The 27568-nt window shown below is 36.9% G+C and overlaps 1 protein-coding gene across 1 annotated transcript in view; it reads left to right on the top strand.

The window, feature by feature from the left end:
- norpA (no receptor potential A) overlaps positions 1-27568 on the top strand; it is an 84623-nt gene that overhangs the window by 18776 nt on the left and 38279 nt on the right. Inside the window, exon 2 of the mRNA XM_073092657.1 lies at positions 20586-20710. Within this exon, the coding sequence (XP_072948758.1) occupies positions 20654-20710 (57 nt within the window). The 5' untranslated portion in view covers positions 20586-20653. The remainder of the gene's footprint in view (positions 1-20585; positions 20711-27568) is intronic.

Here is a 27568-nt window from a genome sequence, read left to right as displayed (position 1 = left end):
GACATCTGTAATCAACCCCAGATAGGATTAGATATTCCTATCTGAGGTCGCCCACAGATGCGCCGCTACCCTTGAGGACTAAGCTGGAACGCCTCGGAAAAGTATGTCTCCCTTACCACACCCTTCAAAACGGAACACAACAGCGCCTAACACTGCTGTTATTAGGCAGAAATAGGTATGGGGGTGGTGCCGCCGGAGTCGAACCACAAAGGTTTCTACCACCTTCAATGTTTTCCTTCGCCTTTTAAGCAAGTAATGAGTATTTTTAGACGCACATTAATTTGGAAAATTAGAGGTGGTAATCGAACCTTACACTTTCCGATAGAGAGGCAGTTTCAAACCACTAAACTATCGCTACTTTTTGGTGAGCGAGACACTAATACATAAGTTTACAATCTCTACTCATCACTTTAATTTTGCCACTCAAAAATAAAGCAATGTTTTATCCCATGTTTTATATCCGGATAAAACCGGTTTTATGCCCGGATGCTCTAATAATACGTTTAATCTCGACACTCAAATGGCGGCATAAATTGACCAAATGGCCATGATTTGGAACCTTTTATCTAAACGCTACTCACATAAATTTGGATGTGAATATAAATAATGTATTAAGTCGAAATCAGTTTTTGCGAAGTTCACGTTAGGACATCTGTTTTGGTTTTTATATAGCTTTATAATACGTATCCAAAGCTAAATCCGCGATGAATAGACTTGCCACCATTTTAAAGAGTTTGAGTTCTGTAAAATATAACAATTTAAACATCGAAATGTATGAAATTTGTAGTTTTTGCTTGATATTGTAAAAAGCGTTGATGACTCATTTACTCGATCTCATGAAATATATCACTTGGCTTGGTCGGGGATCGAACCTGGAACCTTGTGGACTCGTAGAGTAATTGCAGCGCCACGCGGATCGTCAATATATTGTATACGTCGTGTAAATAAATATAAGATAAGAGGTGCCGCTACCGGCAGTAACCGATAACAAGAAGTGACAAGGTCGTGATAATCGTGCCGCGGGGGGCATCTCGAAACACGGTCTTATGTTAATGTTTAACGGCCTTACAATAGTATACATGTTATTCTCCGCGTAAAACTGCTAGTCCGCTCTCAATATAGAAATGAATCGCGTCGCCATAGCGAATTGTATGGCTACACCTGCTCGCAACGACTTCAGAGTGGACTAGCAGTTTGGCGTGGATTATACTTTTAGCATCAGTGCTTCGCGTTTCGGCGATTGCATCGTTGGTTTGTCATGTTTTGACTTGCTTCAGTTGCTCTTTAGAAGCTACATAAATGCTATATCGTGTTTTTCGCGTTTAGTTGCTGTATCAAGCGTGCAAAAGAAGCTGCGACCGGCGCTCGAACATGTGCGGAGTGTAGCGATTGATCACTGCATTTAGTTTCCAAAAAGCAGCTAAATCGTCGATCGCTAAAAATAGCATGTCTGCAGCAAGTGCAGGTGCTGAAGTGCAATATGTTTTTTGCAATTATTTTATCACACGAAAATGCGTAGTCCTCAGGGGTAGCGGCGCATCTATGGCCAAACTCAGGTAGAAATATCTAATCCTATCTGGGGTTGCTTACGGATGTCCATTGGCGGCAGTAGCCACTTACCATCAGGTGGACTGCATGCTCATCTGCTACTCCTATGTTATATAAAAATAAAAAAATAAAAAAGTGTATTTAGTTACACGTTTGTTTACACGTTTTTTTTTTACCGCAAAAGTCCATTGTTAGATCATCGACTATGAATTGTGGAGAACGAATTATTTAATGCAATTATCCATTCACACCGAGTCTAATTCTATTCAGGTCTGAATGAAATTTGACTCAGCGGAAAACGAAAATGGAAATGGAACGAGGAAATACAATTCAGAACGGTTTTATCCATGAAAAGGTTAAATTGTAGACGAGTGCTGAATGGATTTAATTACTGATTAAGGTTTAAATTTCCACTTTTGGAACTTCAAAAGAACAAGCAGTGCTCAATTTTGCAAAACATGTTTTGATTACTAATTTAAATAGGATTAGGGTTAACTTAAGGTGGTAGAACCTTTCGTGGTTCAACTACTTAGTTGCTTCACTGATTTCTCTCCTAAAGCAAAAGGGAAGGGACTGCTCAAGGTGTTGCAGCTTAGGCATCAGGGATGGTGATAGTGACGAATATGATTGACTCCGATAGATAATCAACGATATTATTAATTTAATTTCATTCAGGAACAGTAACTTCATAAAAACTTTTGGTATCGCGATTTTTATTTCTTTAACATAAAAAAACGAAGAAAAATAAATAAAATAAATAAAAATATTGCATCACTTTGTATATTACGATTCTACAAAAGACAAAAGAATCTAAATTAAATGTATCAAAATTTAAGAATATGGATTCTTAGTCAGACCTGACGTCCCTCTTGCATTTGAGGGTTAAATAGTCTCAAGAAAAATACGCTTGAATTGTCTGTCATTTATACCCGAGTGTGGATGACAGGAAGATCTAGGGTATATTTGACATAAAAAATAAATTATTCTAGAACGGTCTTCAATATTCTGGTATTGACACGAACCTACGTAAGAACGGCTTACGCTTGGATGGGGCGTTTATAGGGCAAGGGATTTGTTGATATACTTTAATACGTAAGTCCTTACGCTTAAATGGGACCGTTTAAAGAGATAAAGTTTTCGTAGATTTGTTTTAACGACCTAGTTTTAACAAAGGCAGAAAAAATTACTTCTAACTCGGGAAAACGCGTTATGACCAAGGGTCCTAACTAAAAACGGATTTTAACTGTAACATGTGTAAGCTGATTTTTCCTGAAAGACTATTTTATATAATAAAAGATTCAATAACAGCTCCATTCTTAATTTTCTCTAACAATGCGGCCTATGACGTCTTATTCCCTAAACAATATTATATTCTTCTTTCTTTTTATATAGTTTCTCGCTAGATTGCTACTCAGCAGCAATTAAATAGTCTCCTATTAACATGAAATGAATAAAAAGTGTTGTAATGAAAATATATCCCACATATGTGTTAGAATTTGGAGTTTATCATTTGAAAATAACTGTGATTTTGTAACATGCTTATCTGCTTATCAACATTACACAAAAACAGGAAAATGTTTTGTTATTTTATTTTGATTTCGCACGATGAAGTGGCATAGTAATTTCCATACTGGTCTAAAATGTAGAGGGTTCAGACTAAGATGGTCTATCTAAATATATAAATATCTAAATATATATCTAAATCTATCTAAATAACTCAAAGGTGACTGACATAGTGATCTATCAACGCACACCCCAAACCACTGGACGGATCCGGCTGAAATTTGGCATGCAGGTAGATGTCATGACTACGAAAGGATTTTGATCAATTCTACCCCCAAGGGGAATAGGGGATGAAAATATTACTTCGTAACGCGAGCAAAGCTGCGGGCAAAAACTCGTTTATATATAAATCACGGCATCACTTCAAAGGACACTCAGAAATACGTGTGGCGGACGTACCTACCTTCCCGTGAATGCGGGTTCTACCACCTTATAAGTCATTTCAGACCACAGATGTTTTGATAATATAAGTAATCGCTTTATTACACCGCTAGTTAAATCTCTGAACTAATCGCAAGAACGCGATATGTATCTAATTTAAATCATGTAATTCAATGAGACGCTTACAATAAATATGTAAATACAATATACACTTTATTTGAAGAGCCCAACTTCACAAATTTTCGCTACGATCAAAGCATCGAAAAGTCAAAGGTAATTGAAATTCAAAAAGGCACGCGTTAAATTGACTTGCTGAGTTTTGCTTTCAAGTGAACGTAACTTTGAAATTAAAGGTTATGTTACTCGTATTTTGCGATTAAGTCAGATTGACTTATACTGTAAATCTCTTGGAAACAGATGAAAGAATCAATGCCGTTTCGCGTTATTTATTAACCTGATTTTAAAAACTTGCTTAAATAATTTTGATAATTAACTTAATTGATGATTTATAATCTTGTATACTTGTGACCAATTTTTGTTATCATTTTGGTAACTAATTTTATCAATTTAATCAAGCTTTTAATAAATACTATGTTTGGCATTTAAATATTTCAGAGTAACTCTTACAAACAATTCAATATGAAAACCTCAATTAAAATGTTCCTGTAGTTTCCAAAATTTGACAATAAACAGATAATGAAAGTTAATAGTGAAAGCATTTTTTTAACATTTAAAGAATATTAGTTGATAATTTATATTCAGAAAGAGATTTTTGTTTTATAATGTAAGAGTAGCAGACGAGCATGCAGTCCACCTGATGTTAAGTGGCTACTGCCGCCCATGGACATCTGTAATCAACCTCTGGATAAGATAAGATATTCCTACCTGAGGTCGGCCACAGATGGGCCGCTACCCCTGAGGACTAAGCTGGAACGCCTCGGAAAAGTCCGTCTCCCTTACCACACCATTCAAACCGGAACACAGCAGCGCCTAACACTGCTGTTATTAGGTAGAAATAGGTGTATCGGTGGTGCCGTCGGAGTCGAACCGCAAAGGGTTCTACCACCTTCATATTGCTATAGCTATATTATTTATTAGCATAAACTAAATGTACATTATCATTGAGAAATCGCCTCCTTGATTGTTCAATTACCGTCAAACAGATAGCATCAAAGTGGAGAGGATCTAATTTCCACGACAATATCGAGACCTCGCGGGATTAGGGCCAATGCGATTACGTTACAAGGTCTATTCGTAATACACTTTAGCTCATTTTAATAATCAAGTAAATTATGTTCGGAATTTTGTGACAAATGTGGCCTCGGTGCGTGATACACCTAAAACGTAGATGTAAAGAATGGAGCCAAGCTAGGGGGTAGAATCCTTCATGGTTTTTGTGTCTGGTGATACCGTTAAACTTATCTGCTTGAAAACTGCGCTACGAAATCGTTTTACTCCATGGTCTATGGGGCCTTCAGAATGGGGTGGCGTGCCGCGAGGGATCCTTCTTAATCCAGACAATTCTTAAGGAATGTTCAGCCCCTGGATATGTATTATGTGGTTTGTGTGTGCTTCTTCTCCATAACGAAACACCTTGTGAAATGGTGGTAGTTATAGTTATAGTATATGATTGTCAAAAAGTGCTCTGCAAAGAACTTATTTTGAATAAAAATTTGATTTGATTTGATTTTTTTTATTTATTTATAATATAGGAGTAGCAGACGAGCATGCATGCCACCTGATGGTAAGTGGCTACTGCCGCCCATGGATATCTGTAATCAACCCCAGATATGATTAGATATTCCTAGTTCCTACCTGAGGTCGGCCACAGATGCGCCGCTACCCCTGAGGACTAAGCTGGAACTCCTCGGAAAAGTCTGTCTCCCTTATCACACCCTTAACACTGCTGTTATAAGGCAGAAATAGGTGAAACACTCATTTCTAGGATTTATTTATTTATAGGAGGATTTGTGTCTGAACGACAATTCTGACGTATTCTGTGTATGTATTCACATAACCATTGTACTAATGTCGCTGTAGTCTACTAACCATCGAGCCGTGTATGTTCCTTGGAAAACGTCAATTTCGTAAAAAAATATCACAGATTTTATTTCAACGTGTTAACTTAATTTTTGAAATTCTTGGACTCTCAAAAATTAAATTAGCAGTATACCCAAGAGGCTCGTTAGATGGAGCTCGACCTTACATCATCGATGGGCTATCGCCCGGCCCGGTCAGTAGGTCACAGCTATCTTATTTATACCGTGCAGCTACAAAATCAATGTTACATAGTGAAACTTGGACATGAGGGTGTTGAACTCTCCTGCCACGCCTATTTCTGCACTGTTTGCGTATGAGAAATTAATTATCACTTGTTTTACATAAAAGGTCATAGAACCCTTTGTGGTTCGTCTTAGACACCACCGCCACACCTATTTCTGCCTCATAACAGCAATGTTAAGCGCTGCGGTGTTCTGGTTTGACGGGTTTGGTAAGGGAGACATACTTTTCCGAGGCGTTCCAGCTTAGCCACTTACCATCAGGAGTAGAAGACGAGCATGCGGACTGCATGCTCGTCTTCTACTACGCATCAGGAGTAGAAGACGAGCATGCAGTCCGCATGCTCGTCTTCTACTCCTGTATCATATATTTAACAGTGGAGGAAGTCACTGTGAAACTTACACGCTTGTGACTTAAACAGATCTCCATGTTGTGAAATCTGTTGTCTAAGCCCCTCTTATTTAGGGAGGATACGGGTGCCATCATAGTAATGGGTTTGGGTCAGTACCTAATGAGTTGATGACGAAATGAACCAAACAAACATGCAGCCTATCTGATGTTAAATGATCATTAGATCATTATTCTCCATGAACATCAGTGATTAATTGTAATATGCTTTCTGAGGTCGGCTACCTTGCTACGTCTTAGAAGTTATAACGCATCAAACAAAACCAGCGGCACTTTTGTTGTAAGAGGGAAATAATGTGGTGGTAATAACACCGGTATTGAAACATGTAAAGTTGTACCATTTTGCCAAAGGGATATATCCCGCTGGGCTGGGTGTTCATGCCCGGGGAGCGGACGTGCTTCGACAGTCTCAGTTCGGAGTTTTGTATATATGCAAGATGTTGAGAAAACTACGATAGCGTGATTCAGAATACGTGTAGTGCCATCTCTCGACGAGTAGCGGGAAGTCGCCACACCGTTTATAAAGATTATTTTAAGGATATAATATTTGGTAGAATTCCAATACGTTGTTCCTCTTAAGAATACAACAGCGTATCTGGGAGTGCGAAACTCAATAAATTATCTTCTCACATCCTAGCACGTATTATGTCTAAAGACCTCAAAATAAGATAAACATTACACGAACATTTTCCTTGAGCCAATAGTACGAGACCGAGCAAGCAAATGCCTTGTTATTTTAGGACAAGTATGTACATAAGTATGTTTAACTTATTTGCAAAATTATGTACTACATAAAAGTATTTTAATTTATTTTATTTAATAAGTTGGCTCATTAATGGGTCATTGGATTTACATATAATGATTAGACGGCCGTAATTATACTGACTATTAGTTTTACTTATTAGGAAATAACACGAATGTACCAGATATTTAAAAAAAATCTCAGTAAATAATTTTCTTCAGTTACGTAAAAAATTACACGCGGGTCGGGAAGAGTGCAGCGACTATTCACGCGTGTATATGAAACGATATTCTTCAAGAGGCGAGTGTGTGCGAGCGTAATTATGCGCGAAAAGAGTTTCTTTCGTCGAGCGTGTTTACACCTGCACGCGCGTCGAACACGCGAACGTGAAATAAATCGCCGCAATCCCTTCGCAGGCTGTACATGTGCATATGCAACGATATTATACACGCCGCGCTTGCGGGCGTGAACACACGCGACGCAAAAAGCGCATCCTCTTTGCGCTTATTACTCGTACACGAGAGACACACATGTCTATTGACTCGCGTGTGAGTATTAACACGCGCGGTAGAAAAGCGCCCTAAATTTAATTTGATAAGTAAAGCTACGTTTCCAAATTTTCTAACGTAAAAGCCCTTATAACGCTTAAATGAGTCACGCTTTGATCGTTAAGAAGCCTTATCGTAAAGGTCCTTGACCTCAGCGACCTTATGATCTCTTAATGCCCTCCGTTATGATATATGCACACTCTCGCAGAAGTAAATGACAAACTAACTTATATATCATGTCTTGATGCCTTTGTTCACTTAAGCAGTCTTCATAATTTATTGAATAATATAAAGATGGAAAATATAAAATGATTTATCTTCATCTTTGCGTAATATGTTTATTTTTGAACAAAGTACCTAACTAATGGTTGAACTTGTTTTTAAGTATGATAAAAGTAATATAGTAGTTAAGTATAGTTCGCCCAAACTGCTAGTCAGCTCTGAAGTTGCGAGCAGGTGTAGTCATATAATTTGCTATGGCGACGCGATTCATTTCTATATTCAGAGCGGACTAGCAGTTTTACGCGGACTATACACATTACACACTTAATATATTTTTTTCACCATAACATGTTTGAAAATATATAAGTTATATAAAACTATTTTACAAGTACGTCGTCTTAAATACATAAGTATTAATTAACGGCAAAAGAAAAAAAGGGAGACAGATAAGAAGATGGGAAGATGAGCTAAGGCTTACAGCCGGACCATATTGGAGAGTAGGGTTGCGCTAGATAGGAAGCAATGGAAACAGCTAGAGGAGGCCTATGCCAAGAGGCACGTTGAAGTCAGAGACATTATATAGGAGAACTATTATATTTGTATAGTATAAGATATCAAAGAGTTAAGTTTTCAGATTTTATAAAACATTTTTCATTAAACTTTGCAAGATTTTTGTATGTTATGTTCTGTACTTCTACAAATAAAGGCTATTTTTATTTTATTTAATTTTTTATTAATTAATTTATCTTACGACTCCTGTATCTTAATTAGGAGTCATTGTTATATTTGACAAGTAAGCGAACAATGCTTTTGAAGAGTTCTCAAGCTTAGAACAGATTCCCTTTGTTGAGGTTTATTGTTATGAACTATTGTTCCTTAATATGACGATTTATAAATATTGTTTGCACTTAGCTTTATAATCTAACTGCAAAAATTTGCGGTAAATTTGTAATATTTATTTCTTGATCCATAGATTTTTATGGTGATCATCTTAACTCGGTCGGTCTTTTTTACCATTGTGTCGTTAATCATTACCAAAAACGTTATGAGAGATTTGAAAATATTCCAAACTGCCTGGATAGTATTTTTATAACTTTTAAATGTTTTAATTTGGGAAGTAGGTAAATGGCGCTCCGCTATGCGCCCCAAGATCTAATCCTTAGATTAGTCCTACAACATTTACAATGGGGAGAGTTCCTACTCAAAGCCGACAAAACAAATACGGATTAAGACACAGATTACAAAGCGTATATACATAGGTGTAAATGAATGGTTTGATAATCCAGATGAGATACTCAAATATAACGATTGTCGCATACTCACGCCCAAGTTAAACATGGTTCGAAGCTTAACAGCCAACTACCCTTACAAATTGTGTTAGCGTTAAATATAGGTCGCAGGGTCCCGATACGTCTACATATTTCATCCAAGCGTTTATTTACGCGACAGAAGGAATAGCAAACAGCTTATTTTATTTTTATCCCGTATTTTATGAATGTATGATGTGACAATAAGAAAAAATATTGTAAATATTTTTGTGATGAAACTCAGTAACGCCCCAATTGAATATGTATGTCTTTTACTTTGAATTTATTATTTTATAATAGCTGTATGTGTTCCGTGTTTGTTCGTGTGGTTGAATTGTTATTATTGTAATGACAAACAGAATGACTAGAAGAAAACGCATTATTCCAGGCTTTACTAAGTTTTACATCTAGAACACAATTTACGTTTGTTTTCTTCTTCGATCTTATAATTGGGTTGCGATTTATAAAGTAATTACAAGAGTTTAAGATATTACATAAATTAATCTCTTGGAAGAACAATGGAGGTCTAATTAATTATGCGTAAAAAATAATCAAGCACCGTTAAAATAGGCCATTGGTGTTTACGTAACCCGGAAGGAAGCTTACTGATAAAATAGATAAGTATCCCAGTTTACTTTGGCTTTTAATTAAAAACACATAGTCGGATAATTAGAAAAATGAAACGAAATCTACTTCTAATGGGAAAATGTTCTTGCGTTTAAGTGGAAGGGCGTGAATGCCTTACTTACATATCACACGATTTTTTTTTTATAATATAAGAGTAGCAGACGAGCATGCAGTCCACCTGATGGTAAGTGACTGCTGCCGCCCATGGACATCTGTAATCAACCCCAGATAGGATTAGATATTCCTACCTGACTTCGGCCACAGATGCGCCGCTACCCCTGAGGACTACACTGGAACGCCTCTGAAAAGTCTGTCTCCCTTACCACACCCTTCAAACCGGAACACAGCAGCGCCTAACACTGCTGTTATTAGGTAGAAATAGGTGTGGCGGTGGTGCCGCCGGAGTCGAACCACAAAGGGTTCTACCACCTTCAAATTATCAGATTATCTTAGTCCTCGGAAATGGTATGGCATCTGTGATCAGCATAAGGTAGAACACCTGTTCTGTACGTAGTTGATTACAGATTACAGACGTAAATTGTCGGTAGTGATCACTTACCATCAGGTGGACTGGCGGGTGCTACTTCAACTTTATAAAAAGTTAGTAGGATAAAAGTTACGCTTCTTTGGCATATTTTATTGACCCGCGTGGAGGAGCAGCCACCATACCGGTCTGACGCGCAAGGGGTCCCGGGTTAGTTCCCCTGCCAGACAGATATCTAAATGATGAATTTAGATATCTGGGTCTGGGTGTCTGTGTATTTGTCTATGTGTGTCCATGGCACCAGAAAGCGTGTAGAAAGCGTTTATTATAAAACGAACGGTGCCAAACACTATACGATATGTATCATATAAAACCTATCAAATTAATGTGTCTGTAAAACTTGCATTATTCACATGCCAACTATATTGCTATTTCTTTGTATTTTTGCAAAAATTCACGCTCCTTTTTTACAAACTCCCCGAAAGAATTAAAGCTTCGAAAATATCCCGATGTTATGTAACAGTTTAATAAACAATTACTAAATACATGATTACGAATAATGAATAGCGCAGTATGCTCAAAACAAAACATAAATATAACATGTTGAACATAATATTATTTTACAAGATCTTACCGTAACATTTGTGCACAAGTTTTGTTTGCACAAGTGTTCATAATAAAAGCATACTAGCATACCGAATGAAATAATATTGTTAGCAGTATATTCTCTTCATTTACTTATAAGTTCTCAGAACGTAGCTTTATTTATGAGTACTCAGTAATTTAAACTTCTGTTATCTCGTAAATCTCTTTGTATGCCGATAACATATACCGTTAATAATGCCGTTAATATCTAGTATTAGGAGGATCTTAAAGTAATCAAAATTTTGGTGATTAGCGTTTAACATTTATATGATAACAGTTTTTCGCAAGCAAACAAAATGTTGATTTCTCGTCAGTCCTCCATCAGCATCGTCAGTCTATTTGCGTTGAGTTTTTTTTTTTTTTTTTTTTGTTTGTATAAAGTACCAAGTGACTAATAGGTACTTTATATTAATTACGATCTAGCCTAATTTATGACTAATGAGTAATTCTACGCTAACTTAAACTGCTAAATAATCATATAATGAAGGTGGCGTCCTCTGACACTGCACTTCTTTGTTTTAACACATAAGGGAGTAGACACATTGTTCTTGTGTTCTATAATGTTCACTTATCACTATTTCACTAACACTACACTGTGTCATGGCACAAGCTCAAAGGGTAGAGTCCGTTTAAGTCTTCTCACTAGGTCCGTTGTATCGAGGAGCTGGATAGCCTCGATATTAACGTGATGATGAAGTCTTTTTTGATGACCTTCGGCGTACGTATTAATTACTTTTTTGACAAGGTCTACTTTAAGGTCCCGATGTAGATCTTCATTTCTTACATACCAAGGTGCATTTGCAATACCCCTAAGTACTTTATTTTGAAATCTTTGAATAATTTCTGCATTACTTTTTTTGGTACAGCCCCAGAGTTGAATACCATATGTCCATACTGGCATTAGGACTTGTTTGTATAATAATACCTTATTGTATGTAGACAGCGAGGAATGTATCCCAAGCAGCCAATACATAGCTCTATATTTCAGCTCTAGCTCATCCCGTTTTTTCTTGACGTGAGCTTTCCAGCGCAGCTTCGCATCAAGAGTCATGCCAAGATATTTGGCTGTATTTGCGTATGGTATGGGTGTAGTATTTATATATATAGGTTGATAGTTATTATGCCTATTTGTAAAGTCGACGTGCACTGATTTGCTTTCATTGAGCTTCATTCGCCACTTTTTCGTCCAGTTAACTACTCTGTTGATAGCTAATTGGCATTTCTCCGCTGCTTCAGCGTGATCATTCCCAACAGCTAAGATTGCAGTATCATCCGCAAAAGTTGCAAAGATGTTGTTTTCTGTTTCTGGAATGTCACAGGTGTATAAGAGGTACAGGACCGGCCCCAATACACTGCCTTGTGGTACTCCAGCTTTTATTTGCTTGAGATCGGAGTATGCTTCTCCTTGTCTCACTCGGAAAGCTCTATTTGAAATATAGGATATTAAAATTTCAGAGAATTGTTTTGGTAGCATTTCTCTTAACTTTAATATCAAACCTTCATGCCAGACTTTATCGAAGGCTTGCGCTACATCTAAGAATACTGCGGAGCAGACTTTCTTCTCTTCTAATGATTTTTCTATTGTATTGGTAATTCTATGAATCTGATCAATTGTGGAGTGTTTTTCTCTAAAACCAAACTGATGGTCTGGTATTATTTTTTTATGTTCTAATATGGGCTTGAGTCGCTTTAACAATAGCTTTTCAAAGACCTTCGACATTATAGGTAATAGGGAGATAGGTCTGTATGATGCAACGTCATGTGGCGGTTTCCCCGGTTTTGGTATCATGATTACTTCAGCAACTTTCCATAAGTCTGGAACATATTGGATTCTAAATGAAGCATTAATTATGGTAGTTAATTTTACTACAGCTTTCCTCGGAAGGTTCTTCATAACTTCCCCTGTGATCAAGTCAAATCCAGGAGCCTTTTTTGGATTAATGCTGCGCTGTATCTCTGTTAGTACTTCTTTTGGCGTCACAAGTTTAATGTCTTGCTCTGTCTGCTCTATACAGAGTCTATTGTGATCACTATAGTCTCCATCATTGTGTTGGAAGATTTTTTCTAGGTGAAAGGCAAACTGTGAAGCTTTTTGCGTATCATCAATTACCCATTTTCCATCCTTATCTTTAATCGGGGGAATCTGCTTGATTGGACGTTTTAATCCTTTTGTTGCTTTCCACAATGAGTAGTCTGTGCTGCGATCATTTGTTAGACCTTTTAAATAGGTTTTCAGGGTATCGTTATTGAATTGTTTAATTTTTCTCCTAAGTGTTTTTGTTAGGTTGTTCAGATGTTTCTTATCTTCAGGAGACCTAGTTTGGTGCCATCTGTTCCTTTGTCTCCGCTTTTCGCTTATAAGATAGATAATTTCTCTTGGATATGTAGGACGACTAATTCTCAACCTAGTTTGTGGTGTATTTTCCCAGGCTGTATTTTGGATAATTTTGACGAATCCATCGACTTCTTTATCTATTTGTTCCGGGGTTTTAAGGGGAACATCCAAATGTATATTACGAGAAAGATCTATCTTAAAACTTTCCCAATCAGTTTGCTTAGTTACTAGGCCTATCTGACTATTTTTATGCACAAAGCTTTGATTTAGTGTCAGAATAATTGGTGAATGATCCGAGTTCATATCGTACGAGCCCTCAATGCTCATGATACCTCCTGATATATTTTTGTATATAAAAAAATCTATTAGATCAGGAACTTTGTTAGGATCAGTGGGCCAATATGTAGGTTGTCCTGTTGATATAACTTCACAATGAGCCTCTTTTAAGGCATTGAATAGTTCTTTGCCTTTGGGAGTTGTTAATCTCGAGCCCCAGTAGGTATTTTTGGCATTAAAATCACCACCTAAGATGAATTTTTCGGTTAAATTATTTAAAAATCTTACATACTGTTCTTTCTTTATGGAATATCTAGGTGGGCAATAGATTGCTGCAATAGTTATACGGTAGTCTTTAGTTTCGACACCAATAGCCACAGATTGAATATCATGTTCTTGGTGCTTAAATTGTTCGTAGTGACATAAACTTTCTTTAACGATAACAGCACTTCCACCTCTAGCGCAATTATCTGGATGGATCGCGTGGTATACAGCATACCCTTTAAATTTTATGTGTGTCTGTGAGGTGAAGTGTGTTTCTGAAATCAAGCAGATATCTATATTTTTTGTATCTAGGACTACTTGAAGTTCGTACTGATGTTGATGTAGCCCGTTTGCGTTCCATGTCATAATTTTTAGTATACGACCCATTATAATTTATTAGTACGTGTGATAATATCTTTCTCTATTTTATTGAGCCGTTCATTGAATGTTGTCATGAACTTAAGAATTTGAGTTAATTTATCTTCATTTTCTTTGTTTGTAATCGGATTTGACTGTTGTTGTAACTTTTTGTTGGATGCTGCTACTTGAGCATAAGATTTCATTGTGACTTTTGTGTTTGGTTCCTGATTTTTTATATCAAAAGTGACATTTTTGTCAGTAGTTTTTAAATACCGCTGTTTTGGAATTGTCTGCAGGTTTTCACTTTTTCTTGGCTTCTTATGATTTTTGTTTTTAATTTTTTGCATCTCTTTTGCCACGATGCATCCTCTATAGTTCGCGGGATGAGCTTCGCCACAGTGAATGCATTTAGCTTTAGCGTCTGCTGGTTTCTGACATTCTGTAGTAAGATGTTTGCCAGTACATTTGACGCATCTTGGTTCTCTTCCGCAATATTTCTGTGTGTGACCATAGTTTTGGCACCTTTTACATTGAGGAATTAATTTCGAAGTTTTTAGTGGATGAATTTCCACTTTACAACCTAAAATCGATTTTATATTATAAACTTTGTTAATATCTTCTTCATTATTAAACGTAAGCATAAACATGTCAAGTGGCTCTTTATTCTTCCATCTTAGCTTGTTTATAGCTTCCAAAATTTTAAACCCTTTTTCGTGTAAATCTTCCACGATTCTTCTCGGATCACATGTATGGTGTAATTTTTTTGCAACAACCCGTATTGGCCTCTCACGTTTATTTTCATAAGAGTGCCATATTAATTGTTTCTCAGACAGACTTTTTGTGAGTGTTCTGTAGCTGTCTTCGTTAACAGTGTTAATTTTGACTTTTTCCTTACTCATCATTTTAACACTGAAGGTATTCCCAATAACATGTTGAGTAAGAAAATCATAAAAATTTTGATAGTTTATTATACCATCCACTATAATGGGTGGTGGCTGAGGAATCTTTTTAATTTTTTCTGGTGTCATTTTTTCGCAGGCATCTTGTTCGACGGAAGTGGGTGATGTCGTTAATTTCCGTTTCTTTCGGCTTTTCTGCCTTATCCACTCCGTTTCCTTAGCAAGTTCCTCCTCGTCGGTAGAGTATGCCACCTGACGAGTTGGCTGCTTATTTGGAATGTTCTCATTCCCCTCTGTATTCTTCTGGGCTTTCAACTCTGTGATCTCTAGCTGCAGTTGAGCTATTTGGCTCTTAAAGTTGGTAATAATGCTTTCGAGATTTTCTCTCTCAGCTTTTTCTTTTTTGTATGCTTCATAGAGCATATGTTCAGTATCTGTTTTTATTTTCAAAGGGGATTGCTTTGCCATACTTACGACAAGTGTAGCTGCACCTTAATATTATAAAACAATCGGTTATAACACCTTGCACTTTAACTGGGTCATCGCAACGAACGCGGCGCGGCCGGCGGCGCGACGACAATGTTATGATTCGTATGCACTTTCTGCTCTTATTTAGAGCACGCGAGCAACACGACTGATTTTGACGGAAATCAGACAATCACTTTCACTCACACAATCACATTTGCGTTGAGTGACACTAAAAAAACTACTGAAATTATGAACTTCAAATGGTCACGGTATAATCGAAATCGATATAATTATGTTTCCATATCTTATAAGATAAAGATGTCGTCCAAAACTCCAACTTGTGGCATAGTGCCCAGAACGCTGGCAGCGTTGCCTCGCTGTATGGCGAAGCTAATTTTTTGGGCAAAAAGGCTGCCAGTCCTCTGGTCACCCGAAGCGAGGATAAGCCGATGGGACAACTCTTTCATGAAAAGTTTCATGTCAGCCGACCACGATTAGTTATTTTTTAATTTAATCAGTATTATATTTTTATTGTTAATAAGTCTACTAACAATATTTACTATACTATATAATCTATTTATATTGTTAGTTGTTAGTAGACTTATTGAGTAGCATGGATTTTTCTAGACGTTTTGGTATGGTGGAATCAATTAAAAAATGTTTCCATATCAAATAGCTACCATGGATTCAGACAGTAATTGGCTATACAGAAATGACCCAGTAAACTCTGTGCGATATACATATATCTAAAATTCAAACAAATTAGGAGCCAAGTTCTATTGAAGCATCTGTGGTTAAATCAATTTGAAATGGATCGTGGAGCGTTCATCTCCTGAATTAGCATTATGTATTCAGGCAGATCGTGCTACAATGCCAAAGTTTGTGTACCGGGTGGCGTCCCTTATTAAGCACATTAATTCGCAATAGTGATGGGAACAGCGATCAAAAGGTTAGAAAAGAAAATTACTACATAATTGGTTTTGGAAGTATATTTATTGATCTAGATTACCCCAAGCTACAAACGAGTGTATGTATCCGCCATTGCTGCCCATGCATAGGATTGAAGTACATCCTGAATTCAGCCACATGTATGTAGTTATAACAAACGTGCTTGGCATCTAATATTTTACGGCATAAGGAGTAACTTATTTTCTACACTAATATTATAAAGAGGAAAACTTTGTTTGTTTGGTTGAATGAATAGGCTCAAAAACTACTGGACCGATCTTAAAAATTCTTGCACCATTCGAAAGCTACCACGCTATCCACGAGTATCATAGGTTATATTTTATATGAAATATATTTCATAAATAGATTTTGATGCGGTACAAAGTGCCGGGTCAGCTAGTAATTGATATAAAAATGGCTAAAATTTAAAAATAAAAAATATATGCAATCCTTTGCCAACCATAATTTGCACTTGTATTGAAACTGAAATAAACTTCTCCAATCGATGAACGCATTTGTTCTGTATGGACATATAATAGCATTTTTTAACCGTGCAATATCGTACAAAAACGTAACGAATCTTTTTATGCTCAATCATAGATTAGTAAAGATTACTCACTCCTAACAAGGAAATGTACCCAGTTTTGAGAATTGAAATAGTTGCGTAAAAAAGTTTTGCCACGTCTCCGTGCTAAAATGTCTCTAAAATATTTGAAATAATTATTTATTTATTATGTTAATTACGCAGTATTAGTTATTTATTCGTAAATTTTCTCTAAAAATGTTTTTATTTGTCAGGAATTCAAAAGAAGAACTTACTAATAAGCCATTTGTGGCTTCATTCAATTTCAAGACATCAAAGTATCTTTACTACGATTGCAAGAATTAGCACAAAAAAGAAAAATAACGCTCTTGACGTTTAAGTTCTATTTTGCGCGGGTATAAAAAACCGTCGCAAATTGCTTCAAGAAATAGCTTTATTCTTTCTCAACATATTATTATACTGTTCGATACGATAATTTTCCTTTTTTGGCCTCTGTCAGTAACATCACTGTACGTATCGAATGTTCGTCGATGTTATTGTCCGCCTCGAATGATTGATGTGCTCAATGACTGTCGCCCTCTGACTCAGCGATGTTGTGTTACTGACATTATGTAAGCAATTCAAATAATTACATAACGTTATGTTTATTTATTTACGAGCAATAGTAATTTCATTGATATGAGTAATTCACTTATTCACTACGGTGTACGTTGGTCCCATATGGATTTTTATAGACAGGGACGACCAATAAATCTCTTTAAGACACGCAGAAACAGAATAGTACAGAAATATTCCATTTAATTTTAAATTCATAATCAAATAAAGTAATTGTATACATGATACATAGGTACCAGGTACCGTAGTTAAATTAACATTTATTTAAAATTTACTTCGAAAATATTATAGATTTATCAATCTCGTACAAATATGTACGAGATTTGACGTAAAGGAAGGCGTTATTGATTTCAAAAGGTATTATAAGGTGGTAGAATCCTTTGTGGTTCGACTCCGGCAGCACCACCGCCACACCAATTTCTACCTCATAACAGCAGTGTTAAGCGCTGCTGGTTTGAAGGATGTGATAAGGGAGACATACTTATCCGAGGCGTTCCAGCTTAGCCCTCAGTAGTAGCGGCGCATCTGTGGCCGACCTCAGGTAGTAATATCTAATCCTATTTGGGGTTGATTACGGGAGGGATGAGGGGAGATCATGGGCGGCAGCAGCCACTTACCGTCAGGTGGACTGCATGCTCGTCAGCTATGATAAAAAAATTGCGGAATTTTGAAGACAAATACGTATTTCAGTAATTGTTTGATCCTGACGACCTTATTTTTTAGCTGTTAGATACACATCTGTCCGGGAGTGGACGAGGTTTAAAAGGCAAAATACGAGATTTTATCTGTACTCTTTACGAAAATAAAATCTATAGTTAGCAACCCTGCCGGCATTATGTAAACTCATTACAATGTTCGTGCATTGTAAGTATCGCCGTGAACTCTGCCGCGATGGCTCTGATGAACTATTATACATTTGTTCGTGTTTCTTTGTAATGGCATTGTAATTGGCTTGCTTGTTATGCTAATCATGTTAGTTTATTAACGTACATCCCAAAGAAGAGAGGTAATTTATTGGGCAACTAGGTACAACGTTATTAGTTTTATGTATGTTTAGCGAAGACTAGACGAGGCCATGGGATTAGGTCCACACAGGCTCGTATTGTATGTTACTTAACAATCTTTCAGTATTGGAGAGGCCATTTGCATTTTCGGGATAAAAATCATTAAAAGCAGGTGTTATTTAGTAAACGGTTATTTCTGTCTTATAAAATAAATGAATAATAAATGACCCGTTTACACTTATACCTTTACAGTTTAACTTTTCCTGTGTCGTGGGTTCACATGAACTAACAGAGAAGAACTCACTAACAGCCATATCCAGAACAAATATCTAAATTCATAAAACACTTCTGGTTGCCTGGGAATCGAACGCGGAATCCATTGTGAGTTAATCTGCTCTTCCACGCGGTTCGTCAAATCAAATAAAGACCTATTTTTTCTTTTATGGCTTTAAATTGTAAGATAACATCAGTGACCAATAAGAACGAATCAATGATTAAATTTCTATGTAAATCAGCGCTAAAACGCTAGCTAAATATAACCTTAATTTATGATCTCACCCTAAATTAGTACAACGTCCTTAATACCTCGTTTATGAAAATTGAAGTATTTTAATAAACGGGAAGTAGAACAAAATGAAGGGTTAGGTAATTAATAAGCAGTTAGGAAAAACACGTCAGAAATAACAAATTGAGAGCTCCGCTATAAATTACTGTTTAGTGGGCTAAAGCCGCGTTCAAATTAAGATGAATGGTGAGGAAAGATGGATTATAGCCCGCTAAAGACATTATTTATGATTTTATGAGTTATGATCTTTATAGCAAGGAAGTATAATCATTAAACAAAATAATGCCATTAAAAATAGAAAATTAAGTCTGAGGATAGTGGAAAAAAACAAACCCGCTGAGTTTCTTACCGGATCTTCTCAGATGAGGACGAGTTCCAGTCTGGTAGGAATATAAAAAAAAGGAACTGACAATTTGTAAGTGCCCTCTATATGCCTATACAAAATAAATGTATTTCATAATCAAAATTGAAGCGTTCAAGTTAATCGAAGGTTAAAATAATGTTCTTTATTGTACATGGAACATAGATTGTCTTGTTGCGTGGTTCTTTATTTCAATAGGATGTGGATGACAGAACAATTTATTTGCCTTTGTACACTTTTACAATAATATTGTCGATACATATAAAGCAAACACAAAGAGCAAATTGAAATTACTATGTACATAAGTCCTTTGTATAACTTCTTTCAATTATAGAATTTATAAATCAAATTAGGAATATATTATTTCAAGTTATATGTAGTTCATATGTGTACCTACTAAGGAGATATATCAAAGCAAAAAATCTGTGTTCCTGTCTTTTTTGGAGAAAACGCTCTCCGCCAGACGTCCGCGTTACTTCGACCTAAGTCCATCCAATTTTTAGGAAACTTAAACACAACACAGATCGTTATAAAATATTTGGCCAGTTTAGTACAAAGTGGTCGGCAAATAAATTACGTTTACTGATAGAAAAACTTTTCGTTGCCCTTAATGGAACTTTAAAAATGTTTTCCGAACACAAAATTAATGAGGGCTGTATAAATTGAAGTACGTCGAAGCTTTGTTCGGAAAAAGTTCAAAACGCAAACTAAATGCTTGAGTGTTGTTTAAATCGATCTCAAAAGTGTAAAGTGTGTAAATACGTACTTGGACACTTTGGTACTATGATTTGAGACACTTCGCAGTCTTAGAGGAGTCCCGTGAGAAGCAGTGAGATAGTACTGGGATTATGAAGATTATTGGTTAACATCACTTGCGGCTGGCAACAAAATATTTTTATTTGAGGCTGCCCTCATAATCTCGTCGTATTAATATCTCCGCCCTAATACACTATTGCGTTCTTGAAACGAGAACAGCAGATTCCACCACTGTTATAAAGCAGAAATAACTATGGTAATGATGCTGCAGTGGAACCTTGATGAATTTGCTACTGCTGAAAACGGATCTTCTCTCAGAGAAGTGTTTGAACCACGTTTGCCAAGTAGGGCACACTGGCCTGGTACCTACTCATACTTAGGGTAAACATAAAATTTTCAAGCAATGAATTTTAAAAGCTCTTTTGTTTGTTTCAGAAGCAATGTTTGCTTGCTAGAATCTCAGTGAGGTTTGGGTGCGGTGCGGATAATCTCATCTCTACACAATGACGAAACGCTTCGAGTTCGACTGGCGGATCCCCGTCCCGGAACATTTGCTTCAGGTACGTCACTGTTTTCCAAAATTGTATAAAACATATGTTTCTATCTAGTGATTAAACTCAGCCAAGGTGCGGGCTTTACAAATTAAGTATCACTAGGTTAGCGCGGTAAAATATAACCTGAACCAGTCTATCTGAGCGGAGAACTATGGTCAGCAGTGGCAGCATGCCATGCAGTAATGGGATCCACCTATGTATCAGATTGAATGTCCCATTTGGACATTTGTCTTCTATAACTTGATTTACTCAGACCACTTCTTTGCCTTCTGTATCCAGTGCTTGCCCATCTTCTTCAAGTTGTCAGTTCTTCCCTATCGATGTCAGACCTTCAAGCGATGTAGCCGTTTCGTTGCCACTTCGGCCTGCTGATTTTTAAATCTGCTGCTAAGTTTTTCGTTGTGGATACCAGGAAAGTCCATAAACAGACGGACAAAAATAAACAAACGTAAAATTCAACTCCAAATTCATTATCTACGTAGCTTAGAAATGAATCAGAAACCTTCCACACAAAAACAGAATTGTAATCAACACGCCAGCCGGGTAAAACCTAACACATTGTTCCAGCTACATTTTTGATTGCTCCCATATCTGTTCGCTGATGCATTAAAGCTGTATTCTGGATTACAGCAAACAATACGGGAACATAACTGAAAACGGGCTATTGTCTCATCTGACCTAGTTTTTCAAAAACTCCGAAAGCTCTTAATTTCAGGCACGAGCTTGTATAGCCTCCATTATCCCATCAGGGTGACCAAGTATTAAATGAATTGTGGGATACGTTCTATTTTTTCTGGGGTATTGTCACTGTCATAGAATCCTAATTGTAAGATCGTCGTGAAGATGAATTTCGCTTTCCATACTCCATAGTTTTGTCCAATTTTCGGCCTACTTAAATATGTGAAATTTCAAGCTCTGATAGGAAGAGTTGGATTGATTGGTGATATTAACGTCCTTTAAGTTAGAGGCACGACTGAAGTAATTATCGTAAAATGTTGAGCTCTTACTCAAGTTTAAGTAACAATTGTTGCTTACATTTTACACAGGAAGAGGTTATTGCCGCCCATGGAAATCTGTAACAAACTCCATACAGAACGAGAGGTCCGAAGCTAATCATGGATGCTTTGCAACTCCTTACAAATAAGACATGCACGTCAGTCAGCATCAACACTCTTCCATCGAAGCAAGAAGTGTTGTGCACTGCATAGGTGTGGCGACGGTACGCCATGGTCGAACCATATTACTTATTTCTACTTACTTTCAAAATCTCTCAAAATAACATGTTGCTGCCTCCGTAAAACTAAGTGGATCGGTTCATACAAGTGAATTATAACACCTCAGGTTTAGGATATCCCATTAAATCCGAGCGAATGGGTGCCCTGCCCATTACTGGCATTATAATTGTCTGAAAGTACGCAATTACGCTTCCAAGAGCACATTCTGCGTACATAATGGCCACAACATTTACCCTCGCTCTATTAGTCTATATTCACATGTACCACGGTCGCACCACAACGTAACTGTTTTCGAGGGTGCAGATTTGTATGAAAACGCATAGTTTTATTCACTCCGACTACATTTTGGGGTATAAAAAATATGTTAAATGTTGACCATACCACAACCACAAGCAACACCTCACATCAATCTATCGCAAAAACACGTCCATGTAGTTTTTAATTATATGAAAGTACCAAAGGAGCTTGCAGTCCACCTAATGATAAGTCGCCCATGCGTATCAGTAATCAACCCTATGTCTTCTCTTGTTATTCCTGAGAACTAAGTGGGAACGTCTTGGATAAGTATACCATTCAAGCCGGATCATAGCAACATTGAACACTTTTATTAGACAGAAATATGTAGGTATGGTAGTAGAGGCTCCTCAATCTAACGACAAAGGGTTTTACCGCCTTCAAAATCAAAAATAACCAGTATTTGAAAATATTTTGTTGCGCATGTTGCTACCGTGTGGCATGATTGTGTTACGTGTGAATAGGTCCTTACTGCATCATGCATGACATAGAAACTTCAACGAGCAGCGGAATAATGCATATAAAATGAAATGTTTGTCTTTTTGATACACTCTAGAGAGCTTTTCTTTAAACTGTTTTCGTTTCATTTTGTTGTTGTTTGAACTGAAAATGTCTTTTACTCGTAGTTCCAACTACGCCTTAAGGGACGTTTTAAAATTATTATTCTTTTACTCGTATTTTTAGATATTTGGCTAAGATATTACGATTTTGAAATGAAAATCTAAGAAAATATGTATAGTTTGAAAAAGTGTGAAAGTATGAAAAATAAGATATTGATTTAATATTTTTGGTAAAAATAAATGGGTATGAAAATCACCACCATCTTAAAATTAATAATTTAATTCGTAGAGAGAGACTTATGAAAAACAAATTCCCAATCTAAAATTTGTATCTCAGAGCTTTTGCTCAGCTAATGAGCCTACATTATATGAGGACGCTTACTCTTATGCTTAATTTCGTAGTAGATCTACAAGTTTAGTTTCTTTAATAAGCTTGATGTAACAAACGAACATGTTGTCCATCTCATGGTAAGTGGTCACTGTCGCCTACATAATTATGTAACCAACTCGATATCGAAAAGGTTCTACGTGAACTCAGTACGTTGCCACTCCAGAGGAGATCGTCACCTCATCATATCACCATCATACCACCATCATAGATATTAAGTCGGTACTTCACATGTAAAAGCACCCAGTTGCAATAATAAATAACAAATAAAATTAAAAATAACATTATTTTCAAACCAACCACCAGGTAAACATAACATCTGTACACTTAGTATGAGTTTTTACATTTTTACAAAAATAACTGTTTTTGTTTACGTATTTGCCCATACATTTCCAATCTGCGCCCCTAGCGGACTGTATCAGTAGTCAGTACTAAAATTTTTGTAAAAACGTAAAAACTCATATTAAGGGTAGGAGAATAATCAACAAAGGAGATACATTCACAAAGCGAACGGGTTTAATTGGATACCCCATGTTTGTGCGAACTGTTGGCCGCAATTATGCCCTTTGATGTTACTTGAGGCAGGTTACGAGTGTACTGTTGTTAAGGAATTTGTAAAACCTGAAAAATAGTTTTCATTAACAAAAGTAATAGGGTCACTTCTGAACTTTTTTGGCGAAAAATTAATTCGTCTGTGCGCGTAACGCATGATGTGACAGACCGAATAATGTTCACATACTTTAATTGTTGGATAGTAAATAGTATTACGCTGATGATGGTCTATTTGGGAACAAAACACGTGTTGCTGGTGGAATGTATGAAGGTTTATATTTTTATTATTGCATTTACACACATCTACATGTGATCCCTCTCACATAGGATACGTGGTGGACAGGTGGTGCATAGGTGCTGCATACAACATACTGCATGATTTAAAATATATTCTATCGTACATATATTAACCGCGATATATTGCGAAGCAGTTTTAACCTAACTTTATTTACATTAATATTAACCTATTTACTATGTATCGTAATACAGCCGCGCATACGTGGCCCATGTCAGGCATATTCTTTAGATATAAATGAACCTTAAATAGTCCCTGAAACTAGTTAGCGGAAGGAAAGCCGTAAGGAATGAATTTATCGACGAAAACATGTCCTCGTATTTGTGATTTTGCCGCCCTCTAAAAGTGCCGCACAAGGCTACCCGCCTCTCCGCCCCCGGCAAACTGCCGCTCGTAGCTACTACGTAATAGACACCCAATCTTCATAACTTCCGTTCTGGGGAGATCGAGAATCATAATTTCCTTGAATATTTCAGGCGTGTTACCTTATAACTACACGTTACAAGATAGTGAGTTACATCAGTTTATTTGTCCTTTGAGAGTGATATGGCACTGATGTTGACTGTAGAATTTCATAAGTTACTACAGTAGGACTACCATGAGTTTACAAAAGTATTACTCGCTAGCGACTGCGTAAAATAAATGTATGAAAAATTGTACAGCGCCTCTGGTGGTTACTCGTAGAACTAAAATCCGTAGTGACGTAACTCGATACGTAAAAAACCTATCGAAATCAAATCGCTAGCGAATGTCATTATGATCTATTGCCATACAAATTCGGTCCCATGAGTCATTAATTTGACAGACGTTGTCAAGAAATACCGTAACGATAGTAGTTATGTTATTCACTAGCAAAATGACAATAGTTTTCTATTTACCATTTCTATAGTGGCGTTTCTATGCCAACTCATGGTAATGCTACAGAAAACTTTGGTCAATTTCCCTGCGTAAATTGACTATGTGAAGATTTTACTAGTGCAATCATCGGCCTAGCAGACATCTAAATGCAGAGTTTAGACAACTAAATTTTATCTCGACATTTTTGTGTGCACATTTATCACTTAATGACCAAGACAGAAATCCTTATGGGTAACTAGTGACATTTAAGCAAGTAATAATGAATATAATACACATATAACTTTGAAAAATCTGCAGTGTATGCCTGGGATTTGAACCTCAGATCCCCAATTAAGTCCAAGGCCAAGTTTTCAACCACTGCTGAATCAAATTATGATCCGACAAAAATTGGTTGTTTTTTCCCGAAAATCTTTACCACTACTTTCAGATTTATCTCATTATTACTATGATCACGTAGACTTGATCAAATGGCCCACTATTTCATTCGACACGACGTCCAATTGAACATTTTATATATTGGATACAGATTAAAGATGAAATCTCATTCCGTTTCTCAACCGGATATTGCAAACGCGAGGCTTGATCGAATTCCTGTTCTGATTTATTTCTAAAGGATATAACATAAGACATATATTTATAGGATATATGTGTGCCAATGTTTTTTTTTATAATATAATAGTAGCAGACGAGCACGCAGTCCACCTGATGGTAAGTGATTACTGCCGCCCTATGGCTCTGTAATCAACCCCAGATAAGATTAGATTCTTATTCGAGGTCGACCACAGACGTGCCACTACCCCTGAGGAATAGTCCAGCATAGGCTGGAACGCCTCTGAAAAGTATGTCTCCCAAACCACACCTTTCAAACCATAACACAGGTGGAAATGGGTGTGGCGGTGGTGCCGCCGCTGTCGAACCACAAAGGATTGTACCACTGTTAAATCGATGTGTTTATGTAGTTTAGTAATCCTCCACACACACACACACACACACACACAAACACACACACACACACACAAACACACACACACACACACACACACACACACACACACACACACACACACTCACTCACCCTTTCTGGGGAAAGCTAAAAAATAGTCTAAATCGGTTAGGAATGCGCGATCATGCACACCGAACGAAATGAGGTTCTCCTTCGTTTTTCATATTCAAAATGGTTTTTCCATCGAAACGTAAGAACTGGTTTGCTTTAGGAATAGCGATGGTATCATGACAGTAACACTATGGTGGTTCTACCACCTTTCATACCATAGGTAAAATACAGTAGCGGTACTCGGTATTAAACCAATAATAAATATAAGGTATTCAACAATCTTTTCTGGAAACTTTTATTTACCTGGCGAGTCAATATTCCTATCAAACTTTGATCTCGATTTCAAGATGCCTCTCGAAGTAAGTAGGCGGAGTTGAGATGAAGCCTTATCTTCGAACTTAGAATTCTTCGTTCCCTTTAAGTTTTCGGGAAATTACCCGAATTTTCAACCTGAATGCCACTCTTGAGTTATTTTTGGAATTGCTATGTAGTGTACAATGGTTATCACATGTTATATTTTCAAATATCTTTATGACGACCCTCGTGGCGGAGCGGTCACCATACCGGTCTGACGCGCAGAGGGTCCTGGGTTCGATTCCCGGCCAGAAAGATATCTAAATGATGAATTTAGTTTTCTGGGTCTGCGTGTTTGTGTATTTGTCTATGTGTGTGTCCATAGCACCCGCGATACAGGGATACCTAGTGTGGGGCTGTGAATGTAGAAAGCGTCTTATCAAGTTGTACAGTTTTTGTAAAGTGCTTGTCTGCTACGACTGATTTACTACTGTACTCTACTGTGGTACAAATATTTTAGCTTAAGAACTAGAATACTCTGATCGTACAAATAAAGTATAAAAAATGTTAAAAAAAAAACTAGCACAAATAAAACACTTAAAGCTTAAACGAGCATCATTTAAGCAATATCTAAGTACAATAGAGCAGCGAGATATCAAAGGCAATTCAGGTCAATGCTTGCCGCAATCAGAAGATCTATTCGTCGATAATTGCAGCTATATTTTTTTAAGCTGGCAATTTCGGCCGAGATATTAACTTGTAGCGAACGTAGCACAAAATTATAAGTACCTTCATCTACTAAAATGTTTCCCAAAATGAAAGTCCTGATAAGCAGTGATAGCGTAGTGGTTTGAACTTCAGCCTCGAATTCGAATCCCACGCCAATGATTATTCAACCTCTTATTTTTATTTTATGAGCTTCTTATTATTATTTTTATTATTATTCTCATTTGCTTACGTTAAGGAACCTCGTGGAACCTGCACGTCTGGAAGTTCATTAAAAAAGTTATCTAGGGTATGTGAAGTCTGCCAATATGCACTTGGTCTGGCTGACTATAAACTAACCCCTCTCATCCAGAGAGGAGACCCGTGCCAAAAAGTGGAACAATATTGGGTTAACGACAATGTTCTATCGTCTAATACCGGCTTACAATAAATCCACGTGTCCGCACCGGTCAATTTTCATGGACATCGTAGGATAACCCAAGGGATTAACAGGGAGGAATAGCCCAGATTCTTAATTATTAGTCTAATTTACAAACTTCCATTTATCTAGCTCCCCTAGAATTGGGGTCTCTTTAGAACAATGAACTTTTGAAGGTTAATAAAAGGAT

This window comes from Epargyreus clarus, unplaced genomic scaffold (genome assembly GCF_041222505.1).
Source record: "Epargyreus clarus isolate Ecla_fem2 unplaced genomic scaffold, WU_Ecla_fem_2.2 ptg000001l, whole genome shotgun sequence".
Classification (NCBI taxonomy): domain Eukaryota; kingdom Metazoa; phylum Arthropoda; class Insecta; order Lepidoptera; family Hesperiidae; genus Epargyreus; species Epargyreus clarus.
This window is presented reverse-complemented; position numbering and strand designations above follow the sequence as displayed.